We start from the raw sequence: 25,057 nt of genomic DNA, 5'->3' as shown, positions 1-25,057 counted from the left end.
TTATAGATTCAATGCTATTCCTATTAAACTATCATTGAGATTTTTCACAGAACTAGAAAAAAATATTTAAAAATTCAGATGGAATCAAAAAAGAGCCTGGATAGCCAAGGAAATCCTACCAAAAAAAGAACAAAGCTGGAGGCATCATTCTACCTGACTTCAAACTATACTACAGGGCTACAGTAACCAAAACAGCATGGTACTTGTAGAAAAACAGACACGAAGATGAATGGAACAGAATAGAGAACCCAAAAATAAGACTTCACACCTACAAATATCTGATCTTCCACAAACCTGACAAAAAGAAGCAGTGGGAAAGGATTCCCTATTCAACAAATGGTGCTGGGATAACTGGCTAGCCATATGCAGAAGATTGAAACTGGACACCCTCCTTACACCACACACAAAAATTAACTCAAGATAGATTAAAGACTTAAATATAAAACTCAAAACTATAAAAACCCTGGAAGACAACCTAGGCAATACCATTGAGGACATAGGCATGGCAAAGATTTCATGATGAAGACACCAAAAGCAATTGCAACAAAAGCAAAAATTGACAAATAGGATCTAATTAAACTAAAAAGCTTCTGCATAGCAAAATAAACTATCAACAGAGAAAACAGAAAACCGACAAAATGGGGAGAATTTTTGCAAACTATGCATCTGACAAGGTCTAATATCATGCATCTATAAGGAACTTAAACAAATTTATAAGAAACAAACAAACAACCCAATTAAAAAGTAGGCAAAGGACATGAACAGTTCTCAAAAGAAGACATACATGCAGCCAACAGTCATATGAAGAAAAGCTCAACATCACTGATCATTACAGAAATGCAAATCAAAACCACAATGAGATACCATCTCACACGAGTCATAACGGCTATTATTAAAAAGTCAAAAAAAAAACAAAACAGATGTTGGAAAGGTTGTGGAGAAAAAGGAATGCTTTCGGGTGGAAAAGGTAAGATCTTACATCCATGGAATAATTTTTTGAAAGTAAATAATTATTGCTGTTATGATGTGATAATTATTTAATTTAGGGGTTAACAAACTGCAGCTCTTGAGTCAAATATGCCAGCTGCCTGTTTTTATAAATGAAGTTTAACTAGAACACAGCCATGCCCATATACTGTATGTATTATATGTGGCTGCTTTCACTACAATGACAGAATTAAGTAGTTGTTACAAAGACCACAGGGTTCACAAAGCCTAAAATATTTACCAACTCCTCGTTTATTTATTAACTGAAAAGCTTTGCAATTTGGAATTTTATGTATGATGTTGTATGTTCTTCCTCCAAAGAACAACTTTTTAAAAATTTGGCCCAGCTAGGAAACAACATGAAATAGCTACACTTTTCAGGTCATCCAATTGGCCAGATCATGCATAAGCATGACGAGATAAGAAAAACAAACATTCCCTATCCTTCAACCACCCTCGGAAGACTGCAGGGCTTTGTTAACTATGTTTTTAAAAATTAAATCAGGAAACACTTGGATTGCTACAATAGAATGTAAATGAGTGAAGCAAACAAACCTAAGTAGTCTCCATTGAATAGATGCATCCATTAAAATAATTCTTAGCCAATATACAGAATTGAGTGTTCAACAAAGCTTTATTTTCCTCCAACAAATTTTAGGGGAAAAAAGAGCAGACCAAATAAAAGAGATTCATAAAAGACTTGGCAAAATACGCACATATCTACCACCTTCCTAGAGTCTAGACAGGATCAATAAACTTTCTACTTAATCTCCAAAATCTTCTCTACAGAAAAGATGACTACTTAGGAGCTTGCTTTGAAGTCTTGAAATGTTGAGTTCAAATCCAAGCTTTGTTGCTGACTGGCTGTATGACCTTGGAAAAAAATTGTCCAACCCCCCTTTTAGCTTCTTTATTAAAATGTAGGTACAAATGTCTGCTTTAAACGCTTGTTATGAGGATTAAATTTGATGACGCATATAAAGTATTAGGCTTACTGTCTGGCACATAGTAAGTATTTAATACTTGGTAGGTATAATTGATGTCCAAACTGGAGGTCAGAACATAGCTTATGAAGCCTCCACTAACAGTTCACTCTAAAAGTATGATGTAGAATCATTCACTAGCCATCAAGGAAAGGGAACTAATGTCCATTTTATTCATATTTTCAAAAAAAAAGGATTGAAACACAAAGGGTTAACAACAAAATTTAATCAATACACTATACTCCATTACCCAAGTTTCTGCTAATTTTAGGTCTGAATCACTGAGGAAACAAAAAGGCTGCATGTTGGAAGAAGAAAAATTCAAATTACTAGCATGGGGAATCTGGACTGGTGAAACGTGTTCAAAGGCTAGTAAAACATCTCTATTTGCAAGGCTGTGCTAGATGGCTTATCATAGATTTTGTTGTTTGGCAAAAGGTAGAAAAAAGCAGAAAATATTATTTTTGTATATATTTTTCTGAAAGTATACCTCTTTAACATCTCTGATTACAATTTTGTGGCTCAATGCATGTGAAAAGACTGAATAAACGAGCATACTTATGAATCCATTCTGGCAACAAAGGAAAGAGATTGCTGAAATGTCTATAGCAGCTTTGAAGGCTGCATAGAAAATGCCCAATTCCCTGCTCCTTAGATGCAGGATACCCACTGTCTCTCAATTTCTACTTTCCATTGCTGTTAGCATCTTGGTAACAGCAGGTGCAATGAGATAGAAATATCTGGCCATGTGTTCTAGAAACAAGTGATAGAGAAGTAAGAAAAACCACGATGGGGTCTTCAGAAAATTGTGGCTCTGGGAAATTAAATATTGCCCTCTGGCCCTGTACCAACTACATCTTTAATGCGTCTAAATTTGTCCCTAGTAACTGAGTATATGCATCTTTTTGCTTTCTGTTTTTTGAGACAGGGTCTTGCTCTGTCACCCAGGCTGGAGTGCAGTGGCACAATTACAGCTCACTGCAGCCTTGGCTTCCCAGGCTCAAGTAATCCTCCCATCCCAGCCTCCCAAGTGTGAGCTACCACACCCAGCTAAATTATTTTGTATTATTTTTTGTAGAGACGGCATTTCACCATGTTGCCCAGCCTGGCCTTGAACTCCTCGTCTCAAGTGATCCACACTCCTCAGGCTCCCAAAGTGCTGGCATTACAGATGTGAGCCACTACCTCTGGCCAGTATATATGTATTGATGTATTTTCACATTGGAAGATTGCTGAAATTAAGTTACATCTGGCAAGCAAAATCACTTACAACTGGCAGTCCCTTGAATATCTAATGACTTTTAGGGGCAGTGTATGACTTTGAAAAGACATGGTTAATTTCTGTCCCTCTTTGATCAACCATGTCTTGGAACAGACAGATTGAGTGTGGTCAGAAGGAAAGTTTATGCCTGGAAGATTACTGTGACCCTCAGGTAATATCCACATTATAAAACAGGAGTACCGGCAGGTGAATTCAAGCAGAATACTGAAGACCTGTGACACTGCTGCACTTTGTTGAACCAGAAAAAAATGACCCAACATGCACCTTGTGTAATGTGAGCATTTAAGCCCCTTGAGGCCATAACTGCCTTGGACTCTGCATTTACTGATTTAGTCAATATTTAATTGTGCATCTATTTTGTGCTGGGCATTGTGCTAAGTGTTGGCTGTATAGTGGTGAACTCAATAGACATCACTCTTCGCTTAATGAAATCTAGAAGAAGAGATAGACAATAACAAAGAAAATAAGTGTGCAAAGTAATTTCAGACTGCATTAAGTGCTATATAAACAGGGTATTTTTCAGGAAGGAAAATAGCAAACACTGAGGAGCCCATTTTAGGCAGAATGCTAAGGGAGAACTTCTCTACAAAGGTTACATTTAAAATGATACCTGAAGGAGCCAGCCTTATGAAAGCCTGTAGGCAAACAATGTTTGGATGCCTCCCACGGTGAGTTATGCCCTACTTCCATCCCACCCTTGAGTGTGGGAGGAACCTAATCAATAGTATATAACTTCTATCAAGAGTATATGCTTCTAATCAATAGTATATGACAAGAATGAAGAGATTTTACAGATGTAAAATTCTTAATCAGTTGACTCTAAATTAATCTAAAGGGAGACTAACTTCATGGGCCAGACTTAATCAAGCAATCCATCGATTGATTGATTGAGACACAGTCTCACTCTGTCAGCCAGGCTGGAGTGCAGTGGTGGGTGTTATCATGGCTCACTTCAGCCTTCACCTCCTGGTCTCAAGCGATTCTCCCACCTTGGTCCCTCAAGTAGCTGGGACCACAGGTACACAACACCATGCCTGGCTAATTTTTTAAATGTTTTGCAGAGGTGGAGTCTCCCTATGTTTCTCAGGCTGTTCTTGAACTTCTGGCCTCAAGCAGTCCTCCCTCCACAGTTTCCCAAAGTGTTGGGATTTCAGATGTGAGCCACTGTGCCCAACCAGGTGATCCTTTTAACAGTGCATCTAGAAATAAAAAGTTTGATGCACCAGAGACTCCCTCTCTCCCTGTTGCTGGATCTGGAGATTCTACAGCTGCAAGGAAAGGAGTTTTGCCAACAACATGAAGGAGCTTAGAAGTGGATCCTTCTCTGTTGAGCCTCCAGATGTGAACACAGCTTCACCAGCACCTTAATTCCAGCTTTGTGGGACCCTTAACAGAGGACCTGGCTAAGTCATGCCTGGACTTCTGACCTAGAAAAACTGAGATAATAAATGGGCATTCTTTTAAGCTGCTAAATTTGTGGCAATCTGTTACACAGCCAAGACAACAAAAACAATAATCTAAGCAGGACAACTATAAAGTCATTGAGAGGTGTGTAGTGAACAAAGAGGACAATTAGTCACGAGCCACATCATGGGCCATTGTATGACAAGGTAAGATAGTTTAGGCTCTATCCTCAGCATACAACACATGATGCTTAGTGCATAGTAGATGCTAAAATCTGTTGAATGAATGATGAAAGTATGCTTCTAAATAAAAGGGTTTAATACTAGCCTTCCATCACTATTTCCCATCTCCAGATTTTAAAACGTTTCTTCTATAGATATTCAGTGAAAGATCATTCATGCAAAGAACTATATTGTTGTTACAGGATCAAGAAAAGAGATGAAGAAATAGAGTCTGGCCCCCAAAGCAAATGTTCAGTCAACACAGACCTACCGGAAGCTTCTGGACAAGGAAAAAGCTATGCAGTTATATGGAGATTAAGGGCTCTGTAACGAGGTATGGATACAACCCAGCAATCTGGGTCACAGCTGAAAGCCTGATAATTTGAGGTTTCCTTCAGAGTCTAATAAACTATCTGAAAAGCTGCCAAGTGCTCATCAAGTTCAAGGAAGATAGTACTGTAATAAGATAACCACATCATCAAAGGCCATGCTGATGATGGTTTGGAGGAAAGGAAATTAAATGTTAAGAAAATTAGCAGTTCAATAATGATAGAGAATCCAATATTGAAAATGCAAAGGTGTTTATAAATTGAGGAATCAAGTTTCTTGATTTCTTTCTTCTTCCTTCCAGACTTATCTGAAAAACCTCTAGAAATTCAGAGAGAATAAATGAAGAGATTATTGTCTTATCCTATTAGTTGGAGTGTGGATGTTATCCCTGCTGCCAGCTGGGCACATGTAATGGCCAAGGAGAAGGTTGGAGTCATGCTGTGCTTAGTTTAGAAGGGAAGAGTGTGATCAGTAACAGAAAAACGAGAAATGGCATTTTCAAAGAGCAGAATGGAAACATCGAGATATAACTGACATCCTTAGCTCATATTCACCACATCTTCAAAATTAGCTGGATTGCTTCACTAAGAAGAGTCTATTTGCCTTTAAAAATACATGAAAATGGCCGGGCGAGGTGGCTTATGCCTGAAATCCCAGCACTTTGGGAGGCCGACGCGGGCGGATCACAAGGTCAGGAGATCGAGACCTTCCATCCTGGCTAACTCGGTGAAACCCCGTCTCTACTAAAAATACAAAAAAAAAAAAAAAAAAAAATTAGCCAGGCATGGTGGTAGGTGCCTGTAGTCCCAGCTACTCAGGAGGCCAAGGCAGGAGAATGGAGTGAACCCGGGAGATGGAGCTTGCAGTGAGCCGAGATAGTGCCACTGAACTCCAGCCTGGGTGACAAGCTAGACTCCGTCTCAAAAAAAAAAAAAAAAAATACATAAAGATGTAGATCCTACTCCTTCTAAAATGCACATGTGAGGTATTTTTCAAGGGAAAATATCCACACAGTTTTGAATGAGATAGTTAAGGATAACTTACAAAGTTAAGTAGAGGAATAGAAAGGAGCAGACAGCTGGTACAACTGAGAATCAAATTTACACCAAATTTGAAGGTCACTAAAGGGAAAGGGGAGAGATGATGCATCTTGAAAATGTTTTTAAATATCATATTATCATCATCATCATCGCTGTCAGCTTTGCATTTCATGAAGATGGAAAGCAGGTCTGTCTTAGCCTCATTTCTCAGATAATACAACCTATTCTCAAATTATCTCATTTAAAAGATGTTTTTGATACAGAGTCTCACTCTGTCACCCAGGCTGGGGTGCAGTAGTGAGATCATGGCTCACTGTAGCCCTGACCTCCCAGGCTCAAGTGATCCTCCCGCCTCAGCCTCCTGAGTAGCTGGGACTATGGGTACATGCCACCACACCCAGCTAGTTTTTATATTTGGTGTAGAGATGGGGCCTAGGCTGGTCTGAAACTCTTGGATTCACATGACCCTCCCACCTTGGTGTCCCAAAGTGCTGGAATGGAGCTGTGTGCTCAGCCTACCTTACTTTTTTTGAGTTACCTTTAGAATTCAACTCAAATAGCTACATAATTGACTGCATCTTCCCAAGGGTCTATGAAAAATAAAAACAACACTGATTCATAATAAAATTTGCCATTTTACTTTGGATATTATGTTGAGTATGAATGTCTTCTATGAGATTTATCCATTAATTCTCAAATAAACAGAATAGACATTAAGAAACTCCATGGGCAAATTCAGAGACATTTGTTAAACTCTCTTGCTTTTCTCTTATGTTTTGATAGACATGGTTCATGTTACAACAGACAACTGATATGTAACTGATATAATCGCTCTTTGATAAATGTCATTTCTCATTTGAGATAAAAATGGCAGTTACTGGCAGAACCTCATAAAGAGAGAGCATGGGAACTTTCACAAAGCAGCAGCAGAAATCAGATTACAGCTTCCCCTAGAATACGATATGCATAAGAGGAAAACATTAAGCACATTTTGGGTTTGGGAAGCACCTAGAAATTGCTTTGTTTGGTAAGGAGAAGAAGGTCCAGAAAATACAAAATTAAAGAAGAAACAATTGCAGCAGAGTGAGGATGAAAGTGATACAGTATCATTTCTGTATTCTTGCTCCTGTGAGTTGATAAGAGTTGTGCAGAGCTGAGAGTGTAGTCTGCGAGAAAGTGAGTAAATCTATAATTTCAGACACCTGATGGTAATGCATGACAGGTACACTATCTTTGCTGCCTGTCTACATACAGTCTGACAGCAAGGAAAGAGGAGGGAGGTAAATTAAATCTCTGCTTTGCTGCCTGCCTATGCAGACTTCATATGAAAGCTGCTGTGGTCAATCTGAGGCTATTTTCAGGGATGGAGTCAGAGAGCTCTGTCCCACCAGTCTCAGTGCATCAGGGCAGTGGCTACTGCCATCGTGCCTTCTGCATCACTGTGGTGTGAGATGATCTAAGAGGGCCAGCCAATGAAGAGTTTCTATGTTAATAGTTAGGTTTCACTTTAATGCATATTATTTTTTTGTAAAAAGAATATATCAAAGCTGTGATTTTACATACATTACCTAAGATAAAGACAGGTTTAAAAAGTGAACTTGGGGCTGGGCACAGTAGCTCACGCCTGTAATCCCAGCACTTTGGGAGGCCGAGGTGGGTGGATCACCTGAGGTCAGGAGTTTGAGACCAACCTGGCCAACATGGAAAAACCCATCTCTACTAAAAATACAAAAATTAGCCAGGCATGGTGGCACGTGCCTGTAATCCCAGCTACTCAGGAGGCTGAGGCATGAGAATCGCTTGAAACTGGGAGGTGGCGGTTGCAGTGAGCTGAGCTTGTGCCACTGCACTCCAGCCTGAGTGACAGACTGAGACTCTTAAGGTCAAAAAAAAAAAAAAAAAGAGGTGAATTTGGGAGTTGGCTTAATAAGAAATATTAAATAATCATCCAGGTAGTACTCAGAAATGGCAAAGATGATGAAAGTGGTATGTTAACGCCTGAAGTCTAGAAAACAATTCAGAGGATAACTTTCTTCATATCCGATTGTTTTGATGGCTTATTTGTTGAGACTTTTGGTATTTGTTTTCATTTACAGAATAACTGTGTTTAAGGTAGAAATTTGGAGACATAAAAAAGCACAAATGAAAACCATAAAAATCAACCATAATCCTATCCCTTAGGGATAAGCACAGTTAAAATTTTGTTCTTTGCCTGTCCAGTACTTTTTCCATCCTTTTTCCCCATAGAAATGGGACTGCGCCTGCATATTGTGCTTCACAGCCAGATTCTCCACTTAGCAATATCTAAGGAACATTTTCCCACACGGCAAGCTTTCTTCTTTAACAACTCTTTTATTGCTGTTCTATTGGATAAAGAATATTCCCTTGTATGGTTAAATCAAAATCTAATTAATTATTCCTATACTGTTGGGAATTAAGCACGCTTCTATTTTTTCACTATCATATAAAAGGCTGCAGTGAACATCTTTGGACTTAACACTCTTGCACTCACTTCTGTGTACCTACTTGTAATGAATTCCTAAAGGTAGAGCTCCTAGGTCAAAAGGTTTTCCCATTATGAAGGTGTTCTGCTGCAAACTAACAGATTACAGAGAGGCTACATTAAGAATTTATTGCCACAGTAAGTTTTGAGAATAGCCATTTCTATATTGTCATAGATATGGGTATTATATGTTATGAAATATTATCATGACCAATGTTTTCTTTCTTTTAAAATACTTTTGTTTGCCAATACACTCCTGAAACTTAGAGTACTAAAGACATAGAAATCAAAAAACCATATATTTAGAATTCTTGTGTATTTTTGTATGTATAAATTACTTTCATATGTTCTTTTGCCCTAATTTCTATTGATATGAAACCCTGAAACAATAATCAGATTTAGATATGAATAGAGAGTAAAATACTAAATGTCTTAAGTATCCCTGTCCCAAGAAGAAGTACTTTATCTTGTAATTTTTTTTTTTGTTGGAGACGGAGTCTCGCTCTGTTGCCCAGGGTGGAATGCAGTGGCGTGATCTCAGGTTCAAGCAATTCTCCTGCCTCAGCCTCCCTAGTAGCTGGGATTACAGGCATCCGCCATCATGCCCGGCTAATTTTTGTATTTTTAGTAGAGACAGTTTCACCATGTTGGCCAGGCTGGTCTTGAACTCCTGACCTCAGGTAATTCACCCGTCTTAGCCTCCCAAAGTGCTGAGATTACAGGCATGAGTCACCGTGCCTGGCCTATCTTGTAATTCTTTTTTGGCTAAGAGTACAATCTTTATTCTGGAGAGAGAAGATATTCTTTAATATTATTGTACTTTTTTCTATTTCACAAAAAAGATGTTGAGGGTAAAATGAGTTGGATTAATTCATTTTTTAGGAGAAAACAGTAAAATATGATCCTGCCACTCAATTCAACAAGTACAAAAACACTGAGATAAGACAAGAAATGGCATAGCAATGAATTCACTCCAATGAAGCTGAGTTTGAGCAAGCACAGAAAATATGCATAAGCTGTTGCAATAAGAAGAAAAATTAATCCCTAGAATAATTTTGTACCTAGAAGGTTTAGGAACACTTGACTCTCTCTGTAATTCTGAATCTTGCTTGTAACTCAGGTGGATGATTTTTCAATATTGAAGCTATGACACCTTCTTGTGGTGGACATGCTGGTGGAGGTGATAGTGGTGGTGGAGGCTAACGCCACCTGCTTATCCCATTCTAAAACTGCTATATGGTGGGACACAGTAATATTTTAAATAAAATAATGATTAAATTTAATTTTATATTGATATTTGAAATTTCAAAATACTTTTTGACCCATCACAAAAAACCTTTCATCTCCAGATTTGTAATCAATGTTTTCAATTAAAGTCGGGTGAGATGAAAGTAGATACCAGCAGTATCTTTGAATGTGATGCATGTATTGTATTATGAAACGCTAAACAGACTCTTACTAAAACATTCAGAAAATTCTAGGTGATATATCATAGTTGATAAGACCCTACCTACTAGTTAAAATAATTTTCCATTATCCATTTATTAATCTGATAAGTATTTACTGAGCATTCACTCTGTGCCAAGATTTTATATACTGGGAATATTAGCAAACAAGGCAAAGATGAATCTCTCTGATAGTTCTTTGAAGGTGAAGGGCAACATAATTACCAGGAGGGAAGGTCCTTGTTTAAAATGCAGATTCCTGGGCCATGCTCTGAGGCTGCAGAATGAGAATCTCTAGGGCTAGCAGCTGGGAATGTGCATTTTTAAACTGCTCCTAAGAGACACCCAGTAAGAATTTCAGACTGCAAAATAGGCACATAATAAATATTTATTGAATAAATGAATATAATGCTAAGGTTAGGCAGGATATCAAGATATGAGATACCTCACTTCCCCAGTCCTCCATCTAGAGGAAATACAGGCCCATTTTGGGGTGGACCCAAGTAGAGCCTCAGCTCTTGCCACCAGAACCACGCAGAAATTCATGATGTGACTAATATACAGGTATCGGGCCTTTTGCAAGCTTTCCATTTTAAAAAATTATTCTTGACAGGCAGGTGCTAAGTTCAGTTGTCTTCCCAGCAGAGGAAGCACAAGCCCTTCAACTGGCAAACACCAAAGGCAGAACCATATTGTAAAAAAAATTGATTTTTAGCACTTTTGACACATGGAAAACAGGCCTTACTCATAGGGCCAACTTACCCATTAGACAAAATAAGCTCAGTGCCTAGGGCCCCTGAGACTTTTAAGGGCTCACAAAAATGTTTTCTTTCTTTATTTTTTAAATCAGAAGAAAAGCATGAATATACTGTAGCCTAAACTGTATTCAACTTTTTACCAGTAGAGTAATAAAATATAAGTTTTAATCCTTTTTTAAAAAAAATCAAGAAGCATCTCACAGAAGTTGGAATGCAGCTCTGCTTACCCACAGCTCTAGGCCCAGGTAAGAAACACCTTACCTGGCAGGCATTGTACAGGAGCTGATGTTCGAACTTCTTGATCCCAAGAATGTTCTGGAACATCTCATAGAGTTGCTCCTTGCTCAGAATCAGCTCGGAGGCTGCGCTGGCTGTCATCCGGGCCTGCTGCTTCCGTGGGTCCTCTTCTCCACGGTAGATGGCATCAAATTTGGCCATCCAGGAGCTCAGCACAGTCTCCTTGCTGAGGCCATCAATCTCAGGCAGGCTGCGCACTCTCTTCTCAATGTGCTTCTTGAAGACCTCCCGGGAGTCGTTGGCGGAACAGCCTCCACTCTGAACCATGCGGGCCACACGGTCGCTCTTCAGGAACACCTGAGCAAGAACAAGGCCAGGAAAGACTGTAAGAGAGTTGACCACAGAGGTACCAGTTCCCTGGGGCTGGACACTGGGCCAGCCCACCTCACGTGCATCCCAGGAGGAACCACTGTGGGTCTCATCCTGCCCCACTACCTGCTGGCTGTGCAAACTCAGAGTAGTCACTTACACATTCTGCTTCTGTGTCCACATCTGTAAGATGAGAATAACAATTGTACTTACCAGGTTGATGCAAGGATTAAATGAAATGATACTATAATGAGAGGCAGCACATCGTATACAGACCTGTGCCCAGGCTGCATAGGTTCTCTGCCCCTTAGTGGCTGTGGGACTTTGGGCCAGTTAACCTCTTTGTACCTCAGTGTTCCCATTTATAAAATGGGAATAATAGTATTTATTTAATGTTTAATTTCTTTTTGAGACAGTCTTGCTCTGTCACCTAGGCTGGACTATAGTGACAATCACAGCTCACTGTAACCTCCGCCTCCCAGGCTCAAGCGACCTCCAGCTTCAGCCTCCTGAGTAGCTGGGACTAAGTGCATGCCACCACACCTGGCTATTTATTTATTTATTTATTTATTTTGTATTTTTGGTACAGACAGGGTTTCACCATGTTGCCCAGGCTGGTCTCAAACTCCTGGGCTCAAGCAACCCATCCACCTCGGCCTCCAAAAGTGCTGGGATTACAGGCATGAGTCAATGCACCCAGAATTTAATTTTTTATTTTAAATAGAGGCAGAGCTTTACTCTGTTATGTAAGCCAGACTTCAGTGGTGATCACGATGCACTGCAGCCTCAAAATCCTGGGCTCAAGCCATCCTCCTGCCTCAGCCCCTCAAGTAACTGGGACTATAGGTGTGTGCCGATATGCCTCGATAATTTTTTAAACTTTTTGTAGAGACAGGGTCTTGCTGTGTTGCCCAGGCCAGTATGTATTTTAAAATGAGGATTAAATGTGTTAACGTGTAAAACACACATAAAATAGTGCCTGGCCCATGTTTCACTTGTTGCTGTTATTATTATTATATGTAAAGTGCCTGGCATGATATCAGGCACATAGCATTAAACATTAGCCACTATTTGTATCTCCTTTTATTCCTTCAATGATACTTTTAAATGAAAGTATACAAGTATCAGCTAAACATATATTTAATTATCTCTCTTCCTTCCTGAAATGTAAACTCTACTTGGGCAAGGAACGTGTCCTTCTTGTTCCTCACAATGCCTTCAGGTCCTAGAATGTCTTCAGCACCTGACACTTTAAAAGTGAATTAACAATGAACATAGGTGTTAGGTTAAGTTTATTTTGTAGATGAAAAACCGAGACTTCAGAGATGGGATGGGACTTCCTTTTGGTAACTCAAATTGTCTAACTACCAATGGGTAGTCTTTTTACTTCACCCTGGTTCTTTCCTTCCCTGAAGGGTTCTCCTGCTTGATGAAAGCCTCTCCCGCCTGGTGGAAAATCCCTGGTTGGTCTGCTGGTGCTGCCTGGTTGAGTCCTGGGACCAAGCCTTCTTCTATTAAGAAAGTCTTATTTTCGCTCCACTGCCCACTATTCGGAAGCTTACACGAGCTACATGGTTCTGGGGTGTAATACAAGGCAGTGAAGCCGCTGCTTCATATTCACAGAGAGGAAGAATCTGACACGTTTGAGCTGTGTCCTGGTCACACTTCAGGAGGTGCATAAATATCCTTCAAGAGGCAGAGCAAACGTTCATTCCCCTGTCAGATTTCAGGAAATGCACTTGTTGACCATGAGACAGCACTGCCTGGGGGCATCTCATTGCCTCATGCTTCATCACAAAGTGTTTCTGGGGTGGAGAAATGTTTTTTTTAAAAAGGCTCTGGTTTACTGTTGACTTTAATGAACTAATTCAGAAAGGAGGGCTGAGGGTTTGACTCACAGGGTAGAGGCCACGGCCTGCTTCCCTATGAGTGGGAACTGGTACTCAGATGAAACCTTAGAGTTAATTTGAAAATTAATTATAGACAAAATAGTTTCAAATGAATCCTCAGGCCTCATGAGCCTTAATGAGCTAAATAATTCACCTGCAAACCTGTAACACTTAATGGGGATGGTTTCTCCATCTAACCAACACATTACAGATCTCAAACACCAGTGTTTTGAGGCTAGTGGAGGAAGTCTCTGGAAAGGCAATGGAGCATTGTGGCAGCAGCTGTAAATCATGATCTCAGGCCAGCTCTGCCTCTAACTTGCTGTGTGACCTTGAGTAAATCATCTCCCCTCTCTGATTCTCTAATTTCTTTTTCTTTTCTTTTTCTTTTTTTTTTTTTTTGAGACAGAGTCTCACTTTGTTGCCCAGGCTGAAGTACAGTGGTGCGATCTTGGCTCACTGCAACCTCTGCCTCCTGGGTTCAAGCGATTCTCCTGCCTCAGCCTCCCAAGTAGATGGGATTACAGGCATCTGCCACCATGTCCAGCTAATTTTTGTTATCATTATTATGTTTTATAGCAGTAGAGATGGGGTTTCTCCATGTAGGCCAGGCTGGTCACCAACTCCTGACCTCAAGTGATAACACCCACTTGGGCTTCCCAAAGAGTTGGGATTATAGGCGTGAGCCACCATGCCTGGCCTGATTCTCCAATTTCTTATCCATACACCAAAGGAATTGAACAATAAGATTTGGGACTATCCTTTTAACTGTAATGATTATAAACTTCTCCATGAACCCATTCATCCTTTCTTTGGTTACTCCCTAGGTGGAAGACACTGTACCAGGTGTCAGGAATACAGTGGTGAGGAAGACACAGATTTAGCTCTCATGGAATCCAACTGACATAATCCTAATAATGCCATGCAAATATGATTACGATCTGGATGGAACAAGTGCTATCAAGACAAGGGTCCACAAGAACCTATAGCTAGGAATCTATTCTAATATGCGGTCAAGAAAGACTTCCTGAAAGAAAACACCTTTGAGATGATGCATGAAAGATGGATAGGTGAATGGAGAGCTGTAAGTTATTTTAGAGAGAAGGAACAATATGTGTGAAGACCCCAAGTGCCTGAGGAAATAAGGAGGAGTCAGTGTGGCTGTGGCAATGAGGGCTGGGAGTGACAGATGTGAGATGGGTAGTGAGGGGCCAGAGAGCCCAGGGAGGCATTGAGAAGGAGGAGGTATTCAGGAGGAGGAGGGGATTAGGGTTGTAGGTCTTCATTTTAAGGGCACTGGAAAGCCATTGAAGGTTTTAAGCTGGGACACGGCACAAACCAGTTCACATTCTTTGGCTTTAACGTGGAAAACAGACTGATGAAGGGAGCCAAGAAAATAGGCAGGGAGGCCAGTTGAGAGGTGCTTGTAGGAGACCTGCTGAGTGTGATGGCAGTGGGGACACTAAGGGGTTAAGCCTTTGTTGTCAGTGCTAATAAACATAAGGGGTGACATGAAAACATTCAATCAACAATGAAGCTATACTCTCCTCTACATCTATGCACATTAGTATCCCACAAACCTGAAATGGGCCTCAGTTATAAGCTCTCAGCCCCAGATTCTTTTTTCCTAAAGCCCTTCCACAGCTGCCATCTGCCACTGTTTTTGTGACTGTTTGGTAAATATCTGATCTCCAGCTAGACTATAAGTTCCAGGGAGGCAGGGTTGTCATTGTTTGTTTCTATTACTGCTTCTTAGTGCCTGAGACAGTGCTTGGCACGTAGCTGGTGCTCAGTAAATATTTGTGGAATGAGTGAATGAACTATAAGAGCAAAGCAGACTCCTCTAGCAGGAAAAATATGGAGTGAGACTATGTCTGGATGGGGGCAAGAAGGTCAAGGGGAAACCAGCACATGGTATATTGGTCTCTTAAAACAAGAGACTTAGGCTAGATTTTCCGTGGGACCAGATAACAAGGGGTAAGAAATAAAGATGTTGGCACTTGGGTCCCAGCTGATGTAACTGGTTGAGTGATGTATTAGTCTGTTCTCATGCTGCTAATAAAGACATACCCAAGACTGGGTAATTTGTGAAGGAAAGAGATTTAATGGATTCACAGTTCCACATGGCTGGGGAGGCCTCACAATCACGGTGGAAGTCAAAGGAGGAGCAAAGGCACGTCTTACATGGCATGGCTGCAGGCAAGAGAGCATGTGCATGGCAACTCCCCTTTACAAAACCATCAGATATCTTGAGACTTATTCACTATCACGAGAACAGCATGGGAAAGATCTGCTCCCATGATTCAGTTACCTCTCACTGGCTACCCCCATGACACGTGGGAATTATGGGAGCTACAATTCAAGATGAGATTTGGGTGGGGACAAAGCCAAACCATATCAGGTGAACCCTGAATCCTGAACATGGCATCTGCCTCACATAGTAGGCCACTTCCTCTGTACATAGTAGCTACTCAATAAATACTTCTGAATTACCAGCGGAAGACAAGTCACCTAACCTCCATCAATCTCACTCTCCTTCATGGTAAACAATGAAGGAATCCAGCCTTTCTTCTTTGATGAGGATCAAACTGAGAAGACTTTGAAAAGTGGAGGGATCTATCTGTTCTGTGTTAAGATACAACTGCCAGATCCTAGAAAGAGGAGAGATGAGTGGAATGACAAGAACATGGAGGAAGGAGGCCAAAGATTGGGGAGACAGTAAAGATGAATTGCCCAATGGAGACAAGACAGCCATGAGGAGAGAAGGTGGCAGCAGGAAACTATTTTTACAGGCACATCATCTGTCTTGGCTTCTCAGTCTGTCAAAGAGGAAGTGGGGCCTGGGCCAGCCTCACCCTATAATGAATACAAACACTAAGTACTGATGTGCCTGTGTGTCTCTAAAACAACTATTCAAACTCAATTGTGCTGGGAGCTCTGTCTGTATTTCTTATCCGTGTTTGTTTCTGTTTTTGCTTTTTAGTGGCTGCCACAAGAGACTTTAACCCCAAGCCCAGTTCTATATGGGCACATCCATAAATCCTCCCTGCTTTTCTGCCAACTTCCAGACAGGTCATAATGAGAGATGGAAGATAAACAAATAAACATGGAATTGTGAAGGACAGTCAATTCAGCAACTCGACCTCATCCATCAGTCCTTCCCTCCATCACCAGAGCCAAGCAACCTCAAGGTCATTTGAGAAACACACAAACACATCAGTACTTAGTGACTGTTCACATTATGGATGAGGTTGGCCTAGCTCCCATTTGCTGGCTGATAAGCTGAGAAGCCAGGGCAGATTCATTCCTGCTCTGAAAAAACATATCTTTTCAATATAAATAAGAAAAACACCTAGATGTTAGAGTAAATAAGGTTTGCAAGAAACACAAACCTCATTGCTATTAATAAATGGACACATAAATAATGAAAGGAGTAGACATCATGGTTAGGAGGATGGGCCCTGGTATTAGAACACCTGGGTTCAAATCCTGGCTCTGTTGCTTGCTAGCTTTGCCACCTGAGCAAGTTACTTAATCTTCCTGGGCTTTAATTTCCTCACCTTTAAGATGGGGGTTATAACAACCTTCCTTTGTAGGATTTTGGTGATCCCTGAATGCTGATTCAGTGATATTATGCCTGCAAGTTGGTTAGCCTGTTGCCTACTATAGGCTAAGAATGTAATACAAGTTAGCTGTTATTTTTAAATAGAATATCATGCAGCCATGAAAAAAGATATATATTTTTTCATTAGCATCCAAAGATGTCCATGATATATGGTTATAATGGACCAGAGCCTTCCAATGGCAGGGGTGAGGTGGAATTGGAGGATAGGAGCATGGCTCTGGATTTAGAATACCATATGAAATAAGACAGACAGTTTACCGATGAGAGTGTGTCATTTGTGTGACCTTTGGAAAGGTAGGAAGGAGACTGAAAACAACCGTGTTAAATAAAAGAAGTGGGTCCTTTATAGTTTGTGGTAATTTCCCACCTTAATATGCAAGCCAGATAGTTATCTTGACATGCATAGATACATTAAAAGTATCTGGAAAGATAGAAACCAAAGTTTAATTTTGGTTATCTAGCATGATGGGATTGCAAGTATTTTTTAACCAGGTAAATGCAGAGATTTTTCTACATTATCTGTTTTATTTTTATAGTGGGCATGTTTTACTTTCACGGTCATTTGAAACACATCTTTTCTACCTGGAAAAATACAAATTTTACCTTCTTTGAGGCAAGGTGCATTTTCATTTCCAAAATAAAATGTATTTTCAAATCTTAAAAATATTCTTCACCAAAAAGTAAAGGATTCTGGGCAAAGTTTCAGAAGCAGATCTAGGGCCATCACCTTGTGGTAGGTGGTGCTAGGTTAGGAGCAAAAGTACTTTCCTTTCTCTTTTCTATATCCTTTTCCCCTGCTCCATCTTGTACCTCCCTTCCTCCATGCCCAGGGAGTGAATTGATTCTATCAACTTTCAACTCTCTTCTTCTATTTCTATGCAGCATATGGACACCATACCATCATGCTCATTTCTAACCTTAATATAGTAATATATTCTAACCTTAATATATTAATAATGGAACTGTCCAGGTATATATATTCTCATTTAGTCTTGAGAGCAATTAGGCAAGGAAGGTCCTATTACAGATGAAGCAACTAAGGCTCAGACTTGGCTGAGGTCCTAGAGTCAGTGTGTAACTGGACTAGAACTCAACCCACCTCTGTCGGACACAATTTTTATTTTTAATTTATTTAGAGACAGGGTCTCATTCTGTCACCCAGGCTGGAGTGCAGTGGTGCAGCTCACTGCAGCCTTGAACCTCTGGCCGCATGTGATCCTCCCACCTCAGCCTCACAAAGTACTGGGATAACAGATGTGAACTGCACCTGGCCTTGGACACTAAACTCATCCTCTTAACCACTCTGCCTGCTGCCTCCTGCCTCCTCCTTGCTGGGCTTTCCCTGCAAGAATCAATGCTTTAGAGTGGGTAGTTACTCTTCCCCTATGGATGTACCTGTTTATCATGGTATCTCAGGTACCATGGAGTAGTTGTAGCCATTCTACTTATTAGAAAATATATTGCTTCATTTTAGAAAAATAGCCAGTGTGACCTGACTTATACTCCTCTTAAATAAAAAAAGTTCAACCATAATAACTAAACAAAATGTCTTCTTGCATAGATGAAACCTGCAGTTTTAGCCTGCCAACTGTTCTTCCTCTTCTGATAATAGTACCTCAGTCTTTCTTCCAAGAACTGCTTTCTCATTGCATAGTTGCCGTGGGATTGTCAATTGTAGGACTTTGTCCTTCTCTAGCCAAGTGGGGAGTTGGGATCTGAGCTTGGTCAGTAAGACTGCCACTTCTTGAGTTCACATTCTGAGTGGGCTGGCATGAGAATGGACTGGGCTAGAGTAGGTTTATCTCAATTATTAAGTGTCTGTTATATCTTACTATCTGGCTTCCTGAAGTTAAACTGCTCTGGTTTCCTTCTTTTCTGAAGCTAAGCTGTTTCTTCTGATAATAACAATACCAGCAACAACAGCAAACTATTGTTGTTGTTGTTGCTTCTGCTGTTGTTATGATGATGATGATGATTAGGGCTTAATTTAACCACAGTCGATTTCTGTTGCTAGCAACTAAAGAATTCTGTCTGTTGCAACGTTCAAAGCTAGTTTGACAAAAATGAACTAGGCATTTATTTAAAAACAAAAACAAAACAATACAAACAAACAAAAAATAACAACAACAACAACAAAACAACACTCACACACTCCAAACAAAGCTCAACCATAGCAGCTTCACTGGCTGAAGTTCAGACATCAGATGCAGTGTCCTGAAATGAATTTTTATGTCTTCTGCCACATTTGACACTCCCACTTTCTTGCAAATATCCCCATGTTCACTTCCAGGAACAATTTGAGTTTTGTAAAACTTTTTTATCCACCTATTTTCTCTGATGCCAGGACCAGCATGTGAAGAAACTAAAATCAAGCAGGGAGGTGAGGAGGTGAGCATGAGGAGGTGAGTGTGAGGAGGGAGGGAGAGAGCAAGAGAGGGCTTATATTTTGGACATTTTTCTTAAAAATAGTTAGAAAAGGTGTGAGGAACACAGAGAAATGGCTCTCTGATGCCATATCTCAGGACCAGGGGTGTGAGAACCAGACAGAATTGCTGGGCCAGATCTCAGAGCACCCATCCCAGCCTCCAGCCCTTGGCCCTGAAAGCCGGAATTGAAGAGATTAATGGATTAATCTGTTGCCCTGCTTGATCTGCTCTGACAATCAGGGCCATCAGGAAAGGACAAAAATAAACCTGTGTGCTCTTGAGAACCATGGGGACCTTGGTCTCCTTTCTCCCATCCCCACTCATGGCCCAGGCCTCACCAACTTGTTGTTAATGGTGACTAGCTTAGTTCAGACTGGGCTGGATGGGCACAGATGGAAAAGGAACAGCACCTCTTCTCTCCTCTCATTTATTAAAAGATGGTCTTTACTACTCTAGCATGCTGAGAGATCATTACAGCAGTTGGCCCTCTGTATCCACAGGTTCCACATTCATGCATTCAGCCAACTACAGATACAAAATATATAAAATAAGAAATAACAATAAAAAGTAATACAAATAAAACCAATATAGTATGACAACAATTTACATAGCATTTACATTGTATTAGGTTTTATGAGTAATCTGGAGATGATTTAATGTGTATGGGAGAAGGCCAGGTGTGGTGGCTCATGCCGGTAATCCCAGCATTTTGGGGGGCCAACGCGGGTGGATTACTTGAGCCCAGGAGTTCAAGACCAGCCTGGTTAACATAGTGAAACCCTCCTTCTACAAAAAATCAAAAATTAGTCTGGCATGATGGCATGCACCTATAGTCCCAGGTACTTGGGAGGCTGAGGTGGGAGAATCGCTTGAGCCCAGGAGGTGAAGCCCAGCCTGGGCAACATAGCAAAACCCTCTCTCTACAAAAAATACAAAAAGTAGTCTGGCATGGTGGCATGCACCTGTAGTCCAACTATATGGGAGGCTGGGGAGGGAGGATCAATTTAGCCAGGGAGGTTGAGGCTGCAGTGAGCTGTGATTATATGACTGCACTCCAGCCTGGGTAACAGAAAGGAAACCCTGACTCGAAAAAAAAAAAAAAAAGAAAGGTATATGGGAGGATGTGCATAGGTTATATGCAAACACTATACTATTTTATATCAGGGACTTGAGCGTCTGAGGATTTTGTATTTGAGGAAGCCCTGGAACTAATGCTCTGTGGATACTGAGTAATGAATATATGCATTAGCAAAACAAGACCAATATCTAAAACTGACTTTTTAAAGTATACAAATCCCAGAACATTTTGAGATGATTGCTGTTACGCTATTTTTTAACATTATTGCTGTTGGTAAACTGGAGTGTGAAGTTGTGGCATGGTAGGGTGGAGTGTGTGTGTATGTGAAAGAGAATTTGGAAGGAGGATATCTGTTGGTGTCGTCTGCTGAGTGTATATTCCCCCTGTTTTGGTAAAAAGCAGCCTAATGTTTTATTAAGAAACATTACATTCTTCCTGAAAATGGTTCCAGTGCAGCTGAGCCTGTACTCAGGTGCCAGAGATGGTGGTTGTCCTAAGCCTTATCTCCCCAGTCTATTTCACCCGCATCCACGGTGACTGACTCAAGAAGGGACATATGATCCATGTCAGTCCAACAAAGTCACCCCATGTCTTTGCTAGGGAGCTCAGCAGGGGTGTTCTCTTTGCTCCTGGAGGTGCTAAACTGGTAGGATGTGCCCTGGGGCTGCCAAGGTCTTCCACATGGAAAGAAGCTGACCAAGAAGGAAGTCAACACAGGGATGAGCACAGTGGAGAGGTGGGGGGAAGATACCCATCCCGCTGGTAACTTTGGAGCCTCTGGATCCAGCCATGGCTGAAGCCAGGCCTACTCGTGGACTTTTAAGTTAATTGAGGAAATAAATTTCTTTTTAGGGTTATCCAGTATGACCTAGGTATCGGTCACTTATAATCCATAGAGTCCTGACTAAGATAGGGGCCAACAGAGAAGCAATTGGAACCCAGAGTTGGGTAGAGGAAGAGACACCAGCTTCTCCATAGCCCAAGCATGAAGGGGAAAGGAGAAAGGAAGGTGTAATCAACTTGGAGAGCTCCCAAGTAAAGTGTTAACCCTGATCTCCTGATAGAGAACCTTCACTTTAGAGTATTAGACTTCCCTGGAAAAGTGAATCTAAGACTCTCCAAAGTATTTACTAATGAAGACAGCAGTTAGACCATTAATACCCCACATCCTTTCTTATGTTACTCAAATGCTAACATTAAATATTCAGTAATTTCTCAATGCCTGTATTCTTACCAGACAAAAAAAGAAACTGTTTCCAATAAACTAGCCACTATAGAGGAAAACATTGGGATCACTGTAGATGTAATGGTAATTTCCAGAGACTCATTAGCACATTGATGACTATTAATTTTCACATTTAATTAATAGATAGAAATGACACTTTCTTTTAATTTATGCCATTAGTCAAATGAGCTTTCTAATTAAGATTTGCAACCTATAAATTTATAAACTCTGGTGAATGACTCTAAATATGGAGAACTATTGATAGGGGTCTACTTGGCCTGACAAGGGTTCTGCCATTACTCTCCGACTGGCTTCCAGAACTTGAACAAAGAGAGAAAATGAATTTCATTCCTGGGCAGTTTCTAAACAAAACCTTTGTTAAATATATTCAAGTTATTCACTATCATATATCACTGTGATTCCAAATCTCATTTCTACTCCCCATGAAATTCAACCAAAAAACTGTACCACATCAGATAAAGCAGCAAGTTTGACACTCATTGGCGATAATGAATGATACTTTTAAAATTTTAAAAGATTTAAATTTGGACAACTATAAAAACAAATTTAACTTCTAAAATAGATACAAATAAAAATTTCATGAAGAAAATGGTGAGTAAAAGGAGTCTGTGGTTGGTCCCAGCAAACATCACAAAGACTGTTTACTATTAAATGCTAATTAGCAAACCAATCAATAATATTTTCACAAGATCTAATTGCAGTCTTACTCTCTCCATGAAGGAAGGAGTCAAGTGCTTTAGCAAGTGGGAAGAAGAGTTTTGCCAAATCAGGATTTTGCCTCTACCTAGGCTTCAATCAATTAACATATTTAAAGCATCTGTTGTGGGCTGAATCAGATGGGCAGACTAAGTACGTGCTTAGAGCACCAGCAAAGCAGGCACATCAACATTTTTGTTTTGAAATAATTTTCTATCTAATAAATAAAGGAAACAAGGAAGGAAGGAAATCAGTGAAACAATCCCAGGGGAAAATCAGATTTTGTTACATTTTTCTTATACCTATCTTCAAGTTTATCATTATTACTGTGAATTGTATATAGCAGGATATCATAAGCTTTCAGTGCTTAGGAGCTGGTCTCTAATGGTTGTCATCTAGCCTTGACAATGCATAAGACATTTGGGGCATAGGATTCCAAACACAGAGAGTATTTACCTGGTTCACATTAAAATAGATTAATATAAAGTAAAATGTCACTCAGTGACCAAATAATCATATTTGAAAATACGCGTATGAGGAAAGCATTGCCAATAGGAATGTATGGCATGTCCACTTCATAATCATATAGAAATAATAGCCAATATGCACACTGAGAAAGAACACTTATAAAATTTAAAAATATTTGCAGAAATACAAATCCACTTTACTGATAAGCTTCTGAGGTCTAGTGGTGACAGTTTACCTGTAATACATACTCAGAATATATTCTCTCTTTTGTAGATTTTCTCTAGAGAACAGCACTGCATTTTGGACAGTGGTTCCAGCTCCAGAAAAGAAAGCAACATTTTTAAAAAAAGAATAAGGAAGTTCATGAAACTACCATCCTTGGGAGGTGCTAACATCCTTTAAAAATGGTGTAAGTGGTGAGAAAAATGCTCCTGACTCAAAGTCACAGGTTGTGATTTTTTATAGCTGTGTGACCTTGAGTAATTAATTTAACCTCTCTGAGCCTCAGTCTCTTCATCAGTAAAATGGAAATACAATCAGACCTAATTCATAAGACTGTTATATCTTGTATTAAAAACACTCAGTATATTGCCTGGTATAAAACTCCATTGTTAAATAGTGGCTTACATTTAGTTTTCCCCAAAACAAAATACTGTTATTTCTTAACATTGTAACCAATCACCAACCCATTTGCCTTAGGAGGGATGATCCTGTAGTAAACCAAAACGATTGTCCCCATTGCCCTCATTGCCCTGCAGCTCAGACTCCCCAGGCCTAGGGCTTGAGTGGTCTTGGCATTCTTCTGAACAGTGATTCTCACCTCATAGTAACTCTGCACAGCGTTCATGAAGGCTTCGTCAGCCATGATCTGGGTTTCCCCATTGAGGAAAGCCTGAAACCTGTCCTTGACTGTCTGCAGCTGCTGTTTGCTGATCTGTAAGAAAAAGAAAAAGAGGGAAATGTGAGAACATGTTCTAGACAAGGATCATGGATACTTTATGCTGAAGATGCCAGACTCATTGGTGTATTGGAGCTGGCTTGTACAGGTGTGTGACAGCTGATTAGTGAATCTGTGGAAACTTCCGTGAGCCAGTGTTAAACACAGCCATTATTTTAAAATAATATATAGTTAAATAAATTATATTAAAAACAAAGTTAATACACTTTTAATACTTAAAATTCATTGCCTCCTAGTTATTTTACCACATTTCACTTTTATCAGTGCTTTTGAGGTTACTTACACCTATGGTATTTGCATGAGGGAAATTCTATATAAGGGAGTGTGCTACCACCCATCTCTTCCCAGCTCCACATTCAGTGTTGTCTCATTGGCAGCTTCATATCAGCCAAGGTGGGAATATTTATACCATGGAAATTGGCAAATGCTACAAAAGTTTTTTTTTCCCCTCCTGAGAGATGGTTGTTAAACATGTAATAGCAAACACAGCACTGCACATGCCCCTCTGGTGGTCTGAAATACCTTGATGAATGCAGTATGACCATATGCAGAGGTTTTCAAACTTTATTGTTGTTGGTACGTCCATGATCACATGACAGATGATGTTTGGGTACAGGATATACTTCTGGGATGTGGCATAGAGAATTTGGGTACTAGGTTATGTACAATTCCTTGCCTATCAATCCCACCTTTCTTTCTTAGGAAAACATTCCTAAAAGATTCATACTCATTCCTCCTCCTCACCCCTTATCTGGCTCTATCCTACCATCCATCAGGTATCAATGCAGGCAGCACTAATTTATGAAGCCCTTCCCAGCCCCCAGGCTAGGCGCAGGTCTTCCTGCTATGTGATTCCACAGCACAGTGTTTATTTAACTGCTTGATGATGATTAAATTTGTTACATGATGTGTCTTTTCTTGCTATCTTATTCATCGATGTTTTCCCAGGGCATAGCTAACTGCCTTACATGTGCTGGACACTCAGGGCTGATTACATGAATGAATGAATGGAGTGTATGCAAGACATGTTATTTTCAGGTATCTTTTCATTGGTTCTAATTTATATAAAATATGTATATTAAAAAGTCAGCCAAAACTTTGCTGTTTTAAAA

At 40.1% G+C, this 25,057-nt stretch overlaps 1 protein-coding gene across 13 annotated transcripts in view; it reads right to left on the bottom strand.

Moving 5' to 3' along the window:
• Positions 1 to 25,057, bottom strand: part of CADPS (calcium dependent secretion activator) — a 474,942-nt gene that overhangs the window by 343,830 nt on the left and 106,055 nt on the right. For all 13 annotated transcript variants that reach the window (XM_054551945.2, XM_054551946.2, XM_054551947.2 and 10 more), the window contains exons 2-3: positions 23,808 to 23,921; positions 11,215 to 11,547 (exon numbers count right to left, since the gene is read on the bottom strand). In XM_054551945.2, the coding sequence (XP_054407920.1) occupies positions 11,215 to 11,547; positions 23,808 to 23,921 (447 nt within the window). The remainder of the gene's footprint in view (positions 1 to 11,214; positions 11,548 to 23,807; positions 23,922 to 25,057) is intronic.

The sequence above is a fragment of the Pongo abelii genome, chromosome 2, assembly GCF_028885655.2.
Source record: "Pongo abelii isolate AG06213 chromosome 2, NHGRI_mPonAbe1-v2.0_pri, whole genome shotgun sequence".
NCBI classification, from domain to species: Eukaryota; Metazoa; Chordata; class Mammalia; order Primates; family Hominidae; genus Pongo; species Pongo abelii.
Note: the sequence above shows the minus strand (reverse complement) of the source record. Positions and strands in the feature narration are given on the sequence as shown.